At 47.0% G+C, this 20,046-nt stretch overlaps 1 protein-coding gene across 1 annotated transcript in view; it reads left to right on the forward strand.

The window, feature by feature from the left end:
* LOC144118409 (ras-related protein Rap1-like) overlaps window positions 1–20,046 on the forward strand; it is an 81,506-nt gene that overhangs the window by 37,934 nt on the left and 23,526 nt on the right. The window contains exon 2 of the mRNA XM_077651352.1: window positions 14,525–14,698. Within this exon, the coding sequence (XP_077507478.1) occupies window positions 14,525–14,698 (174 nt within the window). The remainder of the gene's footprint in view (window positions 1–14,524; window positions 14,699–20,046) is intronic.

Consider the following 20,046-nt stretch of genomic DNA (forward strand, 5'->3'; position numbering starts at 1 on the left):
TTTTCTCCAAACAAATATGTTTTGCGACGCGAGACAATCAAGCCTTGCGCAATCCGGCTTTCTTGAGTAGCAGATAAGGAACCAGCAGAAGGACAAGAAGACAGATACGTTCTGGATGCTTCGCTCCTAGCATGAGGATTGGTTGTCGCTACAAGTACAGCACGGTTACGGAAGCTGTAATGAAAACAGGCGAAAACAAAGAACACTTTTTGAGTGCCAACAAAACAGCAGTGGTCTGTATTTTTGATGCAAGAGCTGAACTGGAAGAACTAAGCGGTGATCCAAATACTGTTATTGCAACACAGGGGGATGGGGAGAGAGTTCTTCTCTTGCCCAATCAGGGGACATTGTTCCTTCACCAATGCTATGCTACAAAAGGGGTTTTGCCATGCATATGCATATTTGGGCAGTGTATTCTGACGCGTACGATGTCATGAAAAAAAAGAAACAAGTTGACGGCAGCGCAGCCCAATGCGCAAAGCACGTGTAGCCATGATGAATAAGTAAACGACTGAATTATAGATGAGCAGCGATGAATAAAAGGGTGAGGTACTGGGTAAAATAAAGCGAATAGAGAAACGAAAGAGTAATTACTGCAGCCCAGTGTTTTGACCGCACTGTGACGCATCTTTTATGAGAGAGTTATCTCTCGGCCAGTCAGCAAGATATGCGGTATATGTTCCCGAAGTTTTTTTTTTTTTTTCTCGCAGGATACGCAGTCTTACCTTTGTTCATTTTGGTACCTTTGGCAATGGTCGCTGTCAAACCAAACTGAGCTTTATTTTTGTATTTTCTGCTTGTTTGTGGTTTTCTTTAGTATGTTTTGCGTGTATACGCGTTTGTAAAATATGTAAACATTGGCTCTTGAAATATTGCTACTGTCGTCCTCGTCACTTGAAATAATGCGGTTTTTGTGAGAGTCTCCAGTTGACGGCTTATTAATTCATGCTAGAAACGCAATACTTAAACCTTAAAAGTCAGAACGAGTACCAACTTATTACAACATGCCTATTAAGGCTCGACCACCTAATTTTTTTTCGCATTTAAAATAACATCTGGCAGTACGACCGCACCGTGGTAGGGATTCACTCTCAAGCACTCCCGGGTCTCCAGTTCACGTATTCACAAAAAGTAGCATGCGAACCGTCTTCAGACAGTCGTGTCGTGGACTCGCTGAGTTAGCGCTGTGCCCATTTTAAGAAACAATGTGAGCGGCTGCAGGAGCAGAATACGGCTCCGCCTGTGAAGGTGACAATGGGAAGGCCACCAACCATAATACTTGGCTAAGCAATGGCCAGGCCAACCGACATGACTTCGTGGCTTCATTCGCTGCCACGGTGAGTGCGTTTGAATGAAGACGAAACGTGAAAACACCTGTATGCAGAGATTTTAATGTACAGTCTTTGTCAAAGGTTACGCGACCACTAAACCCTTATGCGGAGTGCAAGGAAGAGCGTTACCGAGCCGCGGCGCTGTTATCGATGGCGCTTGCCGGTGCCGAGAGTACGCTCCGCCCACTGGTTTGGTGGTGTCTAAAGTTTTGACAAGTACTGTACACTGAGTAATGCTAGAGGGCTTAAATTAGTACAGAATGCGACGTTACGGCTTGCCGCACAACGCACATAGATGGCCTGGAATGGGAAGATTCAATATTAAAGATAATATTACAGCTATAACGTAAGCCAAATATTACTGAGAGAAGTGTGAATAAAGAGTGCATAATTTCTAATATATAGCAAATTAAAGAAATAAGTTGACTCGAATCCTCTGCTTTTCATTAGTCGATCTTACATTTCATCATTTTAAAATATACGCATGTCAAACGCAAACGTGGAACAAGTTAAAAAAATAGTAAGAAAATATTAGACGGGTTCAAATCTGTGAATAGGAGGTAACCAGAATGAAGCCAAAAAAATGTACTTTGTCATTTGTCAGTTTTGTAAAAGCCACCTTCATTTTCCATTATTATTGTCCCGCTTAACTGGTTATGCTTTCTGCAGCGCAATTGATTTTCCCAAACATCTCCAGTTACCCGTCATATACAACTATTCTTACATTTAGTTTAGACACATAGTTAACCTAATATGTCTATACATACTGTTATAAGCTGACAGCTGTTAAAGCGAGACAATACATTGTAGAAACGTTGAGCAACATTTTAATTGGGGGAATTATGCAATCTGAAACACTGCTGCCCGTTCAACCCGTTACTTCAGTGTTTTAAATTTTATTAATTCTTCCTTTTGATTTCCCGTAGATAATTTTACAGTCCTGCAAAAGTTTCCGTTTTCTTTCTTTTTCGCGTGCTTGCTACTTGCTTTCTTTCACCCCCCCCCCATGCTATCATGCTACTTTCGAAACAATGTAAGAGTTGCGTTTCGTTGTCTGTGGAACGAACAATAGCAGCGCGAACAATACCGCTCTCAGAAGGATTGCAAAGTGCTTGTGATGTTAAGGTCGTTTCTTCTTTGCTATTTAATGTACATGGGCTTTTCAACAGGGTTTCGAAAGGTCTCTTTCGCTTCATAAGCCACGCAGATACCGGGTAATTTTTTTTTATCATTACAGACCTTTACATTAAAATCAGTGACAGACGCGTCGGAGCAGTTTGTGCAGGTTGATTTTTCAGCAAGGTGGACATTATATACATGATTGATCTCTACTAAAAGATGATAAGGCAACTGAAGTGACTGATTAATGTTCGAACTTTTAGTTTTAGAGTACTGAATTGCGAAATTAAAGGCCGTCAGTAATGAAGGCGAGAACTGTTTTTAAATTTTTTGAATCGGCATTGTGATTCGAAAAATATAAAGTGAAAAAATAGGGCTGTGCAACGTCACAAGCCTCGCAGCGAATCAGGTACGGCATTGACGTCTGAGGCCACAAGGTGGTTTGTGGGGTGTGACGTCACGCCAAAAGTTGAAAGGCGCATATAGCAAATGAAATTAAGGTAATTTATGGTAATTATTGGCCCCCCGTGTGCATCGAACTTGGGCCCGTTGTGCCGCGAAGCGAGTGCGCTTTTTTTACGCCACACGGACACTTTCTATTTAATGCATTGGCACAAGAGGTTCCACTCAGCCGCTTGGCTCTTGCCTGTGCGGTTCCTCTGTTCGACCACAGGGTTGTGGATAACCTGCCCAAGGTGGCCGTCCTGGGTGGTGGGTGGATCACCTAGGTTACGTGACCTTGTGACGTCATCGCAACCTACCCACTGGATTGTGAGCAAACTGTCCGCCGTGCCAGGTGGCAGTAAAATTAATGATTGGCCACGAAGTAGCTGGAAAAGAGCAACCTGAGCCTCACAAGCTATACCGGTGGCAGCAGGGGCTATCACAAGGCAGGGGCGCATCTCTTAAACAGCTGCGCCACTGTTCCAGGAGTGGTATGAGGACTCCCAGCGATTTATGAATGTAAAGTAAGTAGAGAATGACTGATTCTGCTTACATGGGCATCAACCCATTAACACTATTGCGTCATAACCTTAAGGCGGAGCCGTTAGTAATGAATTTAAACTAGGCATAAAAACTAGTGCTAGCGCACCTATGTCGTATCTGCGCTAATCAAGGTAAATCATCCGTCATGTTTTTGTTTTCTCACATGATATTTCAACATGCGTCCAACAGCGATAAACAGAAACAATGGAGCTGGCAAACCCCCGGATGTCACGAAATATCGCCGATTTGAAGAAGTTTCCCCGCGTATGGCACCGCGTAAGCTGCGCGCCTGCCAGAGAGCGGGATCCGTCTGAGTGAAATCCCTTGCGTGTAACCTTTAGCAAGCAACTAAAAAAAAATGCCGGGCAACGAATGGTTGCTAAGAGTTTCAGGCAAGGGATTTCACATAGAAGGATCTCCGCACGCTACAGCGTTCAGATGTCATTGGGATTACGAATGCGTTCTCAATGCTTTCTTTGCGTGTGTGAAATGCAATATACACTAATATGTTTGGTTTGGTTTGGTTTATGGGGGTTTAACGTCCCAAAGCGACTCAGGCTATGAGAGACGCCGTAGTGAAGGGCTTCGGAAATTTCGACCACCTGGGGTTCTTTAACGTGCACTGACATCGCACAGCACACGGGCCTCTAGAATTTCGCCTCCATCGAAATTCGACCGCCGCGGCCGGGATCGAACCCAGGCGGTCGAATTTCGATGGAGGCGAAGTTCTAGAGGGCCGTGTACTGTGCGATGCGAGTGCACGTTAAAGAACCCCAGGTGGTCGAAATTTCCGAAGCCCTTCACTACGGCGTCTCTCATAGCCTGAGTCGCTTTGGGACGTTAAACCCCCATAAACCAAACCAAACGAAACAGATTAGTACAGATTAGTGTATACACTAATCTGTAAAAAGAAAAAAGAGAAAGTGTCGGACTTCACCAACAGATGATGTTGGGGAACGGTGTACCACAAACACCAAAATTCTTTCCCTTTATTTACTGCTGTGAATTGAATGCGTTTATGGTTTATGGTGTTGGGGTGTTTAATTTCTGATGCTTTTCGTGAACACGTTTTACTCCGCTGTGTCAGCGGACACGCCGTGAGAGTTCGGCGAGAGACGGGCAACATTGATGACACCACGTGTTTGCGAATGCCTTGGCTTCATGCGGATCCCGTTGATTTCTGTCGGCTACTATCAAGCTGCATTCATCGTGTCAGTCATCAACTGTGGAATCCAAGGACGACCGCTGGACTTCGCAAGACAAACGTTGAGCTTCACAGACTCCGCGTGTCGTGTGCGTTGCCGTAACGAAATCACAGAGGGCGGGACTGAAAAATCGTTACTGCGCTCAAATATCGTCTGCTTGGGCACGACTTCGAGAAGGCCTAAGGGAGTTGAAGTGTGTGTCGGTGCAGTTAAAGCGTTCTCTGACCCCCCAGTGTTTACGAACATTTAAAGACAAGGAGAGTGCCACACAACGCGGCTTCTGGAATACTCTGGGTTCATGATCGGATGCTCATGGTGGGTAAGGAGGCTGGCAATGACAATCGTGAAGGCTTAACGACGATGATGATGGTGTGGTTGTGGCGGTGATGATTACGATGGTGAGGAAAATGAGGTAACTTTTTAATGTTTTTTTGAGATGATGCTAGCGTGGTTATTAGACGACAGATTACTCCAGATAAGGACGGTAATGAAATAAGAAAACCAAACTGACAAATCTCACGTGCATGCATATGCGCAACATTTCTATAAGATGCATAAAATTCTCGCGTCCCTGAGAACTTTGTAAGGACCTTCGTCTCGCGTAACGCTTAGGCCTTGTTACGGCATGGTCCAGGTATCTTAGTTAGGCTGAATAAGTAGCTCCGATGTAGCCTTAATGTGATTGACCAAGATCTTCGGGGCACAGGGGATAAACGCTGTCTTACGGTCTTGCCGCGCGACAGGCCTGTCATAAAAGCTCGCGATAACAGTCCAGTAGCGGCAACCGGCGCTTTTCCTGATCAGACAAGATGAGCAAAAAACTTGAGCGCGGTGACCACTGAACGAAGGGTCACTCATGGCTCGGTGTGGGGCGAAGTTTTGCATCATGGCACGCCAAAGTTTTAGAGGGCTCACGCGATGATGAAGAGTTAAAACCCCTTTCTGAACGCCGCTCAAAGGCTGCACCATCAGTGTCCTTGCTTTCGATCCCAGTTCGCGCCTGCACTGAATAGCGGCTCAGCTTACTGCATCGTCAGATACTTCGCTAAACCCAGTCGCTGCACGACGGAATTGTATCATCCTGTTTGTGTGCAGTAAGTAAATAGCTTCTTGCCCGCATTGTTAATACAGAACGCTGCTTGCAGCTATAGGCACAATCAAGTTCGAAATAGGGAAGCAGAAAGAAAACAGTTCGTTTCCGTCATCGGCACTATTTGCACGGCGGGCATTCAACAGTTGTCGAGCCATGAGCTGTTCCCCTGAAATATTTAGCGCCGGGAATCAAACCGCATGCGCATTTCACAACAAAAAAAGCGCATCGGGCTCGGCTTCGCGAAGTATGTGCTGAGAACGCGGAAAGGAAATAAAATTGTGGCCGTGTGATGATAAATGACGTCGCTCCCTCCATCCAACCATCAAGCCATCAAGTCCCCGTAAGCCAACCACAGACCTAGATTTTTTGTTCTAACCAACAACGTAGTTGCACCCTAAAGCACCTCTGGCACATTATCATTGATTATTCCTTGTCTTGTCTTCAATCGCCTGAGAACTTTTATGAAAGGTAAAAGAAAGAAAACCAATGGCCGCTATTTTTAGATTCCTTGAACGGGATAACTACCACACTAGTCGCTTTCTCGTAGAAGCGAATGCCGCAGAAAAAAACAAGCTGAAGCCGCATCGTCAACGAAGGCGGCTTATTTTTGGTTTTGGTTAAGGTTTTGATTTCAGCTTATGATAAGATTATTCGAGGTCAGATTTAAAAATCGGTCACCTAGAAAGGCGGAATATGCTTTAATTCCGTTCTATGCGTTCAAAGAACGGAGAAAAAAATTCTTGTAATGCGAAGGAACTATACCAGATTCCATGCAATTTATTTCTACGCTATAACCTTAACACCTCGTAACTCGCTTCCTTCATTTCATCTTATCTACCATTTCCCTTACGGCGTGGTTAAGGTGTCCAGTGTGAGACAGTTACCACGAAATTCCTTTCATCTCCATCTAACCTAGTCTATAGTACGATGTAAAGTTGGGCTAGTTGGGTTACGTTCATTTTACAGCCTAGCTTAATCCCTTCGCAGTCGCATAGATTAGAACCCTCTTTTCGGCAGCAGTTCCTAGAAGCGAGGTGGGGGTTGGGGGGGGGGGGATGTTGCTCTGTCCTGGGCAATTAACTGACCGGCGCGCGATTTTCGAACGAGGTGATTAGCTATAATGGTAACCCCAGTTACGTTCGCCTATAAATTGCCCAATTTTCCACGAAGCGCCAATGAAGGCGCGGGAACTTTCCGGGAGAACATCCTGTGGCTGAACAAGCTATTCCTGTAAGCCTTGATGGCCGCACTCTCAAGCCTAAGCGCACGAAGCACGGAGCCAGAATTCCTGAGATAATTCTGCACCTAACTTAATTGCACGTATTCTGCAGTGCAGCCTGGCACTGCAGGATATAGAAATTTCCTCAGTTTAGTAATGTAACGCCAGAAAATACACAGCTAGCGTCTCTTTTTCTCTCTTTGTTTTTCGCACACCGCATGCTCCTGAAATAGCGAAGATGTCTGAGAGTGCATATGCATGCGCGCATTCAGTGCACTACTTTTGTTCCCGATATAAATGCGTCTAAACACGAGGGGTGGAAAGAACCCAAGAATGCCGAACCGCGCGTCAGTATATTTCGTTTAGAATAACACAATGTGCAAAGCGAAGATATAAAATTATAATGAACCCACAGTATTGCGTAAGACCTTATACGGTGTAGACACGCGCTGTGGTGGACTGGTGGGTTCACGTCTGTGAAATAGGTGTGCGCTTACATGGCGACGAGAGAGAAGACGATAGAACCGACAAGAGAGGCGCACAACTTGCAACTTCAAACCTGGAAGTTGCGGCCCCGTCCTGTCGGTCAGGTGTGAGCTTACGTCACGACGACAGAAGAGACGACAAAACCATAGAGCAGTGACAGCTGCATCGTCTGTGTAGATATGGTGGTCGCCTTCGACAACCGTCTAAAACATTTAGCCTTCCCTCTTCCCTGCCCCTCCTCCCCACCACATGCTACCGAAGTTGCATAAATCACTTTCGCTGTGAATGATATTTCCAAAGCTTTGCGTGCGTGAAAACACCGTAAACTCAATCTAAAGAGCGAATGATTTTATCGCAGATCTTGTGACGAAACAAGTTTCATAACAGCCATTTCGTTACTTCCTCATTTCCGCCTTATTGCAGTTTTCTCTATGGCGCAGAATACATTTTATCTGCGCGTTAAATAACCGCGCCTGTTTTTATTTGTCGCTTTTATAGGAAATGTTCACCACCCGTTTGAGGAAGACGAAAACAGCGTCCCATCTAATCCGTTGCTTACGCGCCAAGCAAAGAACATGAACTTTCAGTTGAGCCTTGAAATCAGTTAGAAAATGCCAAACCTAGGGTTGTATTTTCTAAAAATCATTTCTTTAATTAATTTTCCTTCCGCTCACCCAGCGGTGAGCCTCGGCCCTGACGCTGCTGCCGACGAATCATGTTTCTTGCTTCTTATAATCTCTGACGTCACAAGTGGCAGCTACATCAATGAGAAAACGGTCGAAGAATGAATTTCCGTAAGAAAGCTGTTATAAAATGCTGCCCAGAAGCTGGCAGCCTTAGCAGCGCACTAGTCCATACGTGCGCACATGCTGGAAAAACGAGGGTGTAAAATTTTCTCCCTGTCGCGATTTTCGCACGTGAATCTAAACCGTTGCATAAGCTGCAGCGTGAAGAAGGACTGCATTGCGTTGTTGCGCAAGGCCCTTTGTTTAAACGAATAAAGCGAGTACGGGGACGTCCGGCTATGTGTTGATTTTTGCGTCATGCAGCTACTCCACTACAGAGTGCCCCACGTGTCTAAGAGGCCCAATTGTCTGGAGCCGTCTGCGACAAGCAGGCTATTATCGCTATGCAAACAGCTCGCTTATCAGTTCACATCTAAGAGCGCTTGGGGGATCATTGAATCGCGATGGTGAAGAAATAGGCAGCACTTAGTCCTGCTTCGCCGAGCGTCCGGCATAAAAGATCAAGCCATGGCCCCTTATGCCACAACTTTGGCAGCGGTAAAATTGCAGTCGTGATTTCAACAACATTTTCTGATTCAAATCCTAAGCTGGATTTGCACTCCTTCATAATAGGGAGTGCTTTTTGGTTTCTTCACTCTTTTGTGAGCAGAGATAAAAACCTGTTTGAGCAGGTTGTTGACAGACGTCAAATATCAAACACGTTGCTGCATTACGGAAAAAAATGGATATAGGCAAATATATAGAAATTTTGGTGGACGCGGGCAGGAACCAAAACCTATCTTCCGCAAAGCGAAATATATTGTTTGGAATTTGGAACCCTTCCAGTGATTTCAAGCTCTCAAAGCGCTGAGTTGATGTAATATCTCGCAATTGTTGAGTGAGATTATTTTTGCTACAAGGGAATGAGCTTGCCGTGAATTTGTGCATTTACACACGGTCATTGAGATTACACTCGTGCCGAAGTGACAGAGAATGAGTTAGTTGCCGTTCATAACCGTGAACGTAGCCTGAGTCGCTTTAGGACGTTGAACGCCAAAAAAAAACAATAAACCAGTACCCGTGAACGGCTCTATTTTCTAGTGTTTACACGCTAGTATTCACATAAATAAAAAATCTTTGTGAAAGAAATGTCACATAGCCAGAAACGTCAAGCCACAGGTTTTACAATTTCCCTTATTTAGCGATCCGGATTGAAACGGCGCTAATTAGAACAATTTAAAAGAAAGCAGACGACGACACATGCGCAGTTGGGCGAAGTGGTGCATGTTTTCCACTGAAAAGACGCTAAGATGACAACATACCATTGAAACAGTGCTAATAAGACAACAAACATGCACACATGGATGTGTTGGTGCATGTTCAAGACTGAAACGAGCTAAAACAACAGACATGAAAGACGACATACATGTGGACGCATAGTTGGTGCTTGTTCTCAATTGAAAGGGAGCCAAGACGACACACGTCGGCGCCTCTGTTGTCTTGGCTCCCGTTCAGTTGAGAAGATGCGCAAACTCGCCCAAGTGCACACGCGTGTCGTGCGGCTCCCCTGAACGCTTGTATAATGATGATGATGTCCTCAGGTTGAATGGCACATACCCACGGTGGGGGATTAGCCAAGGTGCATTGCTGATACAAACGCACACATGGGTAAAGAGTGAAGCAATTGGATAATTTTGTGACGCAGACCCTTGTATATTCTATGGAGGCTGTCTTCTTCTTTCTCGCGCACTTTCATTTCTCGGATTTAATTGGATTTCAAACAATCTAGTCTTCTTTTCATCCACTTTACTTCTGCTACTTCGTAATCCTCTTTCACGCCCGTAGCATGCAGTTTTTTCCGCACACTACGCAAATCTGGAGCTCCCTTCCTGGCTTTACTCGTGTTCTGCCTTTGAAATATTTTTTTTATATTCTGCGATGTTTAGCTGACGCGTTTTTATTATGTGTTTCCTCGTGCTTCCAACTATCTCATGTGCAGCTAATTGTTACCATTTGTTCGTGCATTTTATATCTAATCCTGCCACAGCTTCATGCGAGGCTGCAGCATGCAGAAATGAGCAAATAAATAAATAATTATTCACTCAAGGCTACAGTGAACGTAACGACAGGAGACGGGGCTCACGCTCTGCTTGCTTCGCTTTTTCAAAAGAAACACAGAGCAGCTTATCAACGTACAAGCGACCAAGCTCTTTGCGATGCGTCTCTCGTCACCACTCTTCCGTCCCGTAATTCGTTGCGACCGCCTCAGAAGCATCTCGGACATTCATCGCAGCGGCCGCTTCCAGACATAACTCGCAGACACGTACTGTACGCGGGACGACGCAAGCGGCCCCTGCCGTGTTCCCGGGCTGTCCCGTTCCAAGGCCACTTGTTCGCCCGGGCAAGCGGGCGGCGGCACGCTGCATTCGTATAGACGAGTCGCTGCCGCGCTGCTAATGACTTAATTAGTGCGGGGCGGCTCCCAGCGCCAACCGCCCCAGTGGCAATTAACAGCGTCGTCTTCTTTTGAGCTGCTTCTGCCACAGCCGCCGCCACAGCTTCACTCGCGTTCTTCGCGCAAAAACTACACCGTGCCAACACCCACCCACACCTCCTCCCTCTCTTCATCTCTCTCTCTCCCCCCTCCCCCTTCCACCGCACCTCGAGTACCTGGAGCGCGTCCCCAGTTTTCTTACTGTCGACTAGCGGTTATTCTCAGTTGTTTCTTTATTCGTGTTTCGTTTTTTTTTTCGCTTCCTTTTTAAGGCTGTAATTTAACGAACTTATTCAAGGTAACGTTCTCATTACTTGGCATTTCTTAATTCGGTGTGTCCTAACGGTGCCTCTTCAATTTGCATCTGTTTCCAACCCCCTAGACTGGCCAATTAGACGGGCCCGCAGTCCTGGCTTAATTTGAGGTCCTCTATAAAAACATGCAAGGAAACCGGAAAGGCGATCCAGGGTTCAAAGAAGCAAGCCCTTCTTTAATTTCTCGTGTTGTCGTCGTTTCCGACTTCATTGCATTAATTAGTTACGATGGCTATTCTGGTGAGAAGCAACGCTTGCGACTTTCAACATTGTTAGGCCCCTCCTTTTTTATCTATTAGTTATCAGGAATGCAACACATGTTGCTATGGGACGCCTGGACCCCACATCACTTGGCCCTAGATAAAATGGCCCTGATTACCCGCACAGCCGAGATCACACGGCCCTAGGTCACCCAGCCCCAGTTCGAACGACCCCAGGTCAGGTGCAGCACTTTTTTCGCAGTGGAAGTCGGAAGACCTTTCACATAATGAAACTAGATTGAGGTTTAGGGTAAACCGATACGAAGGTGAAGTTGTGTAAGATGGCCATGGTCATTTGTACAAGGCTAACATGTTTCTGATCAATTTCCTGCATGAAAAGTGACAACTGATGGCTCACGTCAATAATAACAGGTCAGTGAACCAAAATTGTGACCAGTGGGTCACATGAGTGGAGTGAATTTGTTGTGTGATAACCTTACTGCATGCGGACGATGTTCACAAAATATGGGGAGCTCAATTCTGAGAACACCCCTGTTCACTATTGGATTTCGGTACAATGGCCCCCTTATTTCACTAAAAAGGCGGAGGAAGACATAAAGGTAAAAATATCGAAGAAGGCTTAGCCTAGCATTGTTTCTTTCATGTACATCACTTCCCCCCTCCTCCTCTTCCTCCTCCTTTTCCTCCTCACCGCACTCCTCCGTTTCGCTGCTTTCGCCATGAAATCAAACGGACCCCTCCGCTCCTTGCGGCGTTTCTTCCCAGAAACACCTGGGCGCCTTTGCTGCAAGGCAAGGCTGGGAACAAGCAACAAGCACACATTGTGAAACGAAGCGAATGAAAAAAAAAGTGTGTGTGTGTGGGAGGAGGGGGGGGGGGGGGGCATAGTCATTGTGCGTGCTGGCATTACAGGCTCTGAAGGAAAGCGATTGCCGGACAGGTTCAACACGGACTGAGCTCTGTCATGCGTAATAATGACCATGCTGAGCCGGATAGCTTTTCAAAGCCGATTCTGCGAAAGTTTCGTAACATAATCTTACTTTGTTTTCCGCTGGTTCTTTAGGTGATGGTAAGATGCCTACCTCGAAGATAGCGCAAAGGACCACAGTGAACTCCGGAGGCGGTAAAAATCAGCGTACAGTGGCGCAGCGTCAGCCTTCGCATCCCACATGTTATGTCCAAGGGAGGTATGAAATGAAAAAAAATAGAGGCTATTGGCTGATCACTGTGCGAGCGATGATGCAGAGCAGGTGTGTGCTGCATCATCTCTGGGGAATAGGTTATTTGCTAGTCGAAATCTTGCTTGCACTTATCTATGGGTCAGGAACTTGAAGAATAACGGAAAGATTAGAGGCTAAATTGCCGCCTATGCAGACAGCTGCGGCAAGGAAAAAATATGGGTAGCATTAAGAGAGAGAAGAAGAAAGAAGAAACTATACGGGATTGAGCCGGGGAAACAAATTTGAGTTGATTATGTCCTAGCTGAAATCAAGATGAAGAAATGGACATACGATACCGATAACACATATACAATAAACCCTCGCGGTAACGGAGTGAATTCCAGGATAAGGCAAACTTAGCAGGGGTCGGTAGAAAATTAGGCATGTAGAAGAGATTAAGTTGACGGCTATAGGGTGGCCTAAGCTGGCGCAAGACCGCTAATTAGCCGTCATTGGTAGTTTGTTCGGCAGTTGACATAGCCGGGATAATGATCAGGCTATGTCAACAAAGACGGCATTGCAGTTGCGCCTACCAATGTCTCCCGAACAAATGAGCATTTATAGCACTTGCCAAAGTGAAAAAGGACAATTCGATCATTCCAGAACAAAAATCTGAGGGTCCATGGCAAATACAGGGTGTCGGGCGTCCCCATCTGCTGAGCACTTCTTTTACAAGGGAAAAAAAAAGACAACGTGAAGCTACTTCGCGTGCGGGAAAGAAACCGTCTGCGTCACCTGTCTGCTTGTCTCTCTGTCATTTGTGTTACTTGCTGCCAATGTTAAATGAAACTGTACTCAAGGTTCACGCTTGCAACAAGCATTAGGGCTGAAAGTCTCTTATCTGTCACATTTTCTCAGAAGCGATGAAGAAATAACTTGTCTGGGGAAAACGCTAAGTGCCTCCTTTAGTTTTTTTTATTATTATTCTTGCTTAGACTCGTTTTTTCTTCTGCCTTTTTCTTTCTTTTTATCCAGCCATGTGGCTGAAGAGCGTGAGAGAGAGCAAATGAGAAATTTTCTCAAGGAAGTAAAGTCAGTAGGTATAGTCGCCGGAGAAGAGGGGGGGGGGGGGGGCGGTTCAGCAGCGCCAGTGTCTCGAGAGTGTGAGTGAGTTCCACGACTGAGGAAGCAAGTGCTTTCTTCCAGCCAATAGGCCAATAACGGGAAATAGTTGGTATTATTTCATTGCGCAGGAAACCTCGCCGAACTGGCCACTAAAACACGAAGACGTACACAAAAGAAAATAGTCTTCTGGCGGGTAAGTTGGTATCGCATCGGTGTTTGTGGCACCGCACTTCTTCAAACTGCCTGCTATCCTTTATATCCGCTGCCCCAGCTCAGGTGCCACCGCCACAGTGATGGCAGATGCCGGGGTTAGCAGAAATCTTTTAACTTTCCTTTTTATTATTATTTTTAATAAAACTTACTACTATGAAGACAAGCAATAACATAAGGAGCTAATATGTTATAATGTCACGTGGTGGTGACGTTGAAGAACACAGTAGCAATACTGTGAAAGACAAAACTAACTTTTATTGGGCGAACCTGTGCCCACAAAAAGAGGCTACACTTACAGCACAACGGTAGCGGCGAACACGGTCGGCGATCGTCGAAAATCTGATCCGCGGGTCAAGCGCGTCGGCTGTTATATAGCAGTCGTCGAATGTTCCAGACTAATCGTTGGGACCCGCGTGCCTTCCACAAAGTTCTACACCATTTGCGTCAGGCGATGAAATCAGATAACATAAGGTTCGTCTACAACAGACAGCGAATAGAAGCATAGATGACTTGCCAGAAACTTCGGATGGATGCAGGCGCGTCCCGCGCTGTGCGATAACACTTGTTAGGCGGCGAAACGTGGTCGCCCGATAAAGATAAGTACACGTGTCAATAATAATATAATAATAAGGAGCTAATATATATAAGCACTAACATAAGGAGACGAACACAGCGCCCCCGTGTTTGTCTCCACTTCCATCAGCCACAACCTTGCTGCGCTACCAGGACCAACAGTACATAAAAGAACGCTCTTCCAGCCATATTGCTGATTTTAGTCTCTTCGGACGAGTTTCTCTTGACGCATTGTGTGTCTTGCCTCTCTCCCTCGCAGACGGGCTGTTCCACACGGTGGAGATCCTGGACACTGCGGGCTCGCACCACTTCCCCGCGATGCGGGACCTGAGCATCCGTTCCGGTCGGGGCTTCGTGCTCGTCTTCGCCGTCGACAGCCTCCAGTCCTTCCACGAGGCCGCACAGCTGTGGCACCAAATCGCCAAGATCAGGGGTATCCGTCCTCTCCCGCACTTTCCGACGCTCTCTCTTTTGCATGCAATCGCTTTACTCTTTGGTGGCGCAGTGTGAGGGATTTTCCCTTCGCAAAGCAGCTTTCAGAGCTACTGCAAACGCCTCTATGAGGGCTTCTGAGTTATTTCGGGTGCCGGGGGTCATTTCCTTACCGATGCTGCAAAGCGAGAGCTGCATCTGGGGCGTCCCCTGAAACGTAGACGAAAGTATGTCCGCGATTAGCGTAGCCAGCTTTGCTTTGCCTCCTAAGTCGGTTCCTTTTGACGCGATAGCGCTAAAGGCCCCGTTCTTCAGAAAATCTGGTGTCGGCGTCGACGCTGTGAGCGAAAAATCACGAGCATGGCTCTCGAAGGTAGACCCCAGACAGCAACCCAGGCAGGTGGGCCACCCAGGTCACGTGATCTCGCGGAGTCATCACAACCTGCACTCCGGATAGTGAGCAAACTGGCCACCGTGGCGGGCGGCTGTTAAATTAATTGTGGTCACTCGGGAAAACCGACCTGGGCCGCAAGAGGCCCACAGGTGGCAGCACCTGCCATCGCAGGAAAGTTGAGCAACGCTTAACCCCTGCACCACTGAGCCAGGAATGGTGTGAGGGCTCCCAGGGATCTGTGAATGTTAAGTAGAGAATCACCAATTCTGCATACATGGGCATTACCCCCCTACGCTATCGCGTCATGCCCTTAAGGCGGAGCTTAAATGTCCTCTCCAATTTTCTGCGCTCTCATTCTGTTTTCTTGTTGTTTTCCTTCCCTCCATTCGTTCCATTTCGGCTCTGCTTTTTCACCAGCCATGGCGGCTTAGTGGCTATGGCAATGGGCTAGTGAGCTCTAGGGGAAGGGGTAGAAACCCGGCAGCGCCATTCGCATTTCGATGGAGGCGAAACGAAAACGCGGACGTACGCTGTGCGATGTCAGTGCACGTTAAAGAACACCAGGTGGCCGAAATTAATCCGGGGCCCTCCACTACGACCCTCCATGTTTCGCTTCGGGACGTCAAACCCTACATACGGTTTCTCTTTCCTCCTTTTACCTCCCACTCTATGCGCCGTTATGTCTTTGTAAATTTTTGACAGCGAAAGCTGTTGGGCTTTGTTTAGTCATACAGCCCTGCATTATACCATGCAATCCACAGCGTCCACCTTAATGACATCGGGAATTAATTTAATCAAACTTACTTAATTGAAGTGAATGTCAGTTACTTCAAGTAAATCGATGGTCATCAACTGCCAATCTTGTGCCGGTGGCAAAGGGGATAAGTGGAAATCTTCCATGCTTAAATTAGTGGTTTTAATACGATAGCGTTAAGGATACCGTGTCGCTGAAAATTGGCGTCGTCGGCGTCCATTGACGGCGTCGAAGGTCCTTAGCGAAAAATCCCCACAGAAGCAACCTAGGTCAGCTACCCTGGTGGCCTACCTAATCACGTGACATTGTGTCGTCATCACAACCTGCTTACCGGATTGTGAGCAAACTGCTCACTGTGGCAGGTGCAGTTAAATTAATGACTGGTTAAGAGAGGTTGCTCGAGAAGAAAAACCTCAGACGCACATGTGCCACCTGGGGCAGCACCTGCCATTGGAGGGCAGTGGCGCATCGCTTGACCGATGAGATTTTCCCTTCTTGAATCTGCACCAAACCCTGGCCAATCCCTCACCGTGGGTATGTGCCATCGTATTTGAGGCAACAACGACAACAACAACCGCTGCACCACAGCGCCAGGAGGGGGTATGAGGACTCGCAGACATCTATGACTTTAAAGTAGAGAAAATCCAATTCCGCATATATGAGGCCTAACCCATTAACGCTATAGCCTCATACCCTTAAGGCGGAACTTAAGTGTCCCCTGCAATTTTGTTTAGGAAATAAAATGGCGCAATAACCGTCTCGCATCTCAGTGGACACCTCAACCGCGCCCTGGGGGAAAAGACTAAGGTTCTAGTGAAAGAAGAAAGCGAGAAAAGGGTACCGTAGTGGAGGGTTCCGGAATAATTTCGACCAGCTGGCGATCAGCGCATGGGCGCCTTTTGCGTTTAGCCTCCACCGAAACGTGGCGGCCCCGTTTCTTTAAGAGAGATGAGAAAAAGAGCAAGTCCTAGAGGGACAGCAGCACAAATATTTTTTTCCTTCGTACAAGTCTCATGGGTCTAATTTAAATTAGTCTAAATCAGTGTCACGTTTTGCATGTTGTCTCCCGCCTTTACTAAATGCACTTGAAAGTTGTATATTGATGCAATGTTACGAATGTTGACAAAGAACGTTACAGGAGGTTCTATAAAATTATCTCCTAACCCTTCAAGAGTAGCAATCGTTGCATGAAATGTATTCATCACAGGTATTTTATGAAATGTATTCATCACTCGTATTTTAGTATCAGTTATGTTTCCGTAAATATTAAAAAGAGCAAGTTAATATATTCCCACCGGTGGCACTATATCATCATCATCATCATCACCACCATCATCAGCCTGACTGCGCTCACTCATTTCGTTTCCTCCCTTTTCGTTACCCTCTTCGTTAGCCTCCACATTTCTGCACCATAGGTGAGTACCGGTGAGATAGAGCTGTTGTGTACTTAGCTGTTACTAGCTCTTATTCCGGTCTTGCAGCGTCGTTGTCGGCGCTGGTGTCCACACCGAAAGCAGCCGCGCTGATTGGTCAACACGCAGTAATGTCACGCATGAGGTCACCACAAAGCGCCATCGCAACGCGAAGTTCTTCCCATACCCCGCGCAGGCTGATAAATAATCGCGTTAGTCACTCGCGCACGACCTGTACATTTTTGTTCTCCCATTCTATTCCCTTAATTTTTGGGGTGGCTCAGAGGCTGTGCCGTTCTCTTCCTGATCTCAAGGTCACAGGGTTGCATCAAGGCCGCGGTGGCCGCGTTTCGGTGAAGAATGAAGATGAAATTTTGTTTGACCCGCCGCAGTGGCTTAGTGGTTAGGGCGCTCGACTACTGATCCGGAGTTCCCGGGTTCGAACCCGACCGCGGCGGCTGCGTTTTTATGGGGGAAAAACGCTAAGGCGCCCGTGTGCTGTGCGATGTCAGTGCGAGTTAAGGATCCCCAGGTGTTCGAAATTATTCCGGAGCCCACCACTACGGCACCTCTTTCTTCCTTTCTTCTTTCACTCCCTCCTTTATCCCTTCCCTTACGGCGTGGTTCAGGTGTCCAATAATAATTGGGTTTTTTTTGGGGGGGGGGGAAGGAAATGGCGCAGTATCTGTCTCATATATCGTTGGACACCTGAACCGCGCCGTAGGGGAAGGGATAAAGGAGGGAGTGAAAGAAGAAAGGAAGAAGAGGTGCCGTAGTGGAGGGCTCCGGAATAATTTCGACCACCTGGGGGCCTTTAACGTGCACTGACATCGCACAGCACACGGGCGCCTTAGCGTTTTTCCTCCATAAAAACGCAGCCGCCGCGGTCGGGTTCGAACCCGGGAACTCCGGATCAGTAGTCGAGCACTCGGTGCTGCAACGTGTGCCTGTGCTCGTTGACATCGGGTCTGCTGTCGACACCGCGTCATTTTGCGTTACTTCGCGTCTTATTCGCTGGGGCTGCAGTTCGTTATCGAAGTCCATTTATTGCATGTTTTTTTGGTTCCTGCGTACCAATGCTGAACGCTTGGTTAATTATACCGATTGTTAAAGATTAACGGTCGGCCTCAACGCGCACACTGCAACATTTGGGCAGCGTGCATTCAAATATTGCTTGAACAGAATAATGCACCGATGCTGTGAGGAGATCAGGTTTATAGTGTTGAGAACGTGGTTAACTTCGGCCACTTGGAGTTGTTTAATGTGCACAGAAATCTCAAGGGTGTTTCCGCATTTCGCCTGCATTAAAAATACTGCCTCCGTGGCCGGGAATATCAAACGTGCCCTCGTGGTATCAGAACACCTCGGCCGCTACGCGTGAGCGCAGGGGGCGAAATGAAATCACGTTTTAGTGGCTAGGACAATGCAATTGTAACTAAATGACGCGAAAATGATTTGCGAAAATTCCCCGGGCGTCTCATCCAAGCTCATCTTTTACACGCACACCGACGATGCCAAGGGCCATCTCAAGAAAATACCGGCGTGCATATGAGGAGATTATCTACTTGCGCGGTTGTGAACTCAACTTGGTGAATGTCTGTTCAGAAGTGAAGAGGGTCTGCTAAGGTGTTGCCCTCAATAATATTCTGCCACGAAATGCTACAGCAAGCATTCCAAAGTCGTGCAAATAATGCAGATGTATATTGTTAAAAACGTTGCCGGAATAGTTTCTGCCTTTCATTATTATTATCATTTCGTTCCAGCGAAGCAATAGCGCGCGTATTTTCGAAGTACAATCTGCTCGTCGCACATATTCCTTCATGCAAACTTCGAAACAAGCTGATTAACGTAATGAATCGGTTGCGCGACGACATGTATCCTGGGGCCAGATTACGCAACTGCCAATTAGGAAAATTGTCAAAAACTTGTCACAAAGGTGTCAATAATCCTTGCTCCTATTGGTCGGTCATGGCCGGTGGCCATTTTGCTTTTTTGCGTCATGGCTGGCTGCAGATTACGTTACGGATGTGGCAGAAGTGGTGACGTTTCACATCTAATTATGCAGCCGCTAACTGACAGTTTATTCTCACAGTTTCGAGCCCGTAAATTTGACCGTTGCGTTTGTGACAGAAAATGGTGGCGGTGTACGCGGTGATACGACTGAGGCGGCGGCGCTGGCGCGAGCAACGGCGAAGGAGGGCGCACGAAGACGCGTTTGACTTGCCCGACGAGCTGTTTCGACGCCTTTCTCGACCGGGTAAGCAGACTGTGGAGTGGCTTTGCGACGAACTCGCCGACGAACTGGGAGGTTTGCGTGCGAGCACGCCGTCGGTGCGGCGGCAAGTGCTGTGTGCACTGCGGTTCTTTGCTACTGGCGGCTTTCAAGCTGCCGTTGGTAATGAGGCGTACGTCTGCATCGCACAACCGGCGGTGAACAAATGCGTGCAGCGGGTGTTGACGGCAATTTGTAAAGTTAGTGCGCAGAAGGGGTGCGTTTCGTCGTCACTGTGACACACAGCTACATATAAATAAGACACGCTTATGCTGGCAAAGCACTTTATTTTTCACAGCAAATCGCCCTTCGTGGTCTTCTGTTTCCCGGAAGAAAAGAAACAGACAGCCATGCATCATATACTGCAACACCTCACCTTTACGCATTTTTGTCATCGATCGAAAGAGCAGAAAAACACAGACTTCAACAAGTTGTCTTCGTCGATTTCGTACCAAGCGCTTCTTGCAAGTTCACTCGGTAGTCACATTGCCTTCACTGCATTCGTTGAAATTTTTCT

This window comes from Amblyomma americanum, chromosome 2 (genome assembly GCF_052857255.1).
Source record: "Amblyomma americanum isolate KBUSLIRL-KWMA chromosome 2, ASM5285725v1, whole genome shotgun sequence".
NCBI classification, from domain to species: Eukaryota; Metazoa; Arthropoda; class Arachnida; order Ixodida; family Ixodidae; genus Amblyomma; species Amblyomma americanum.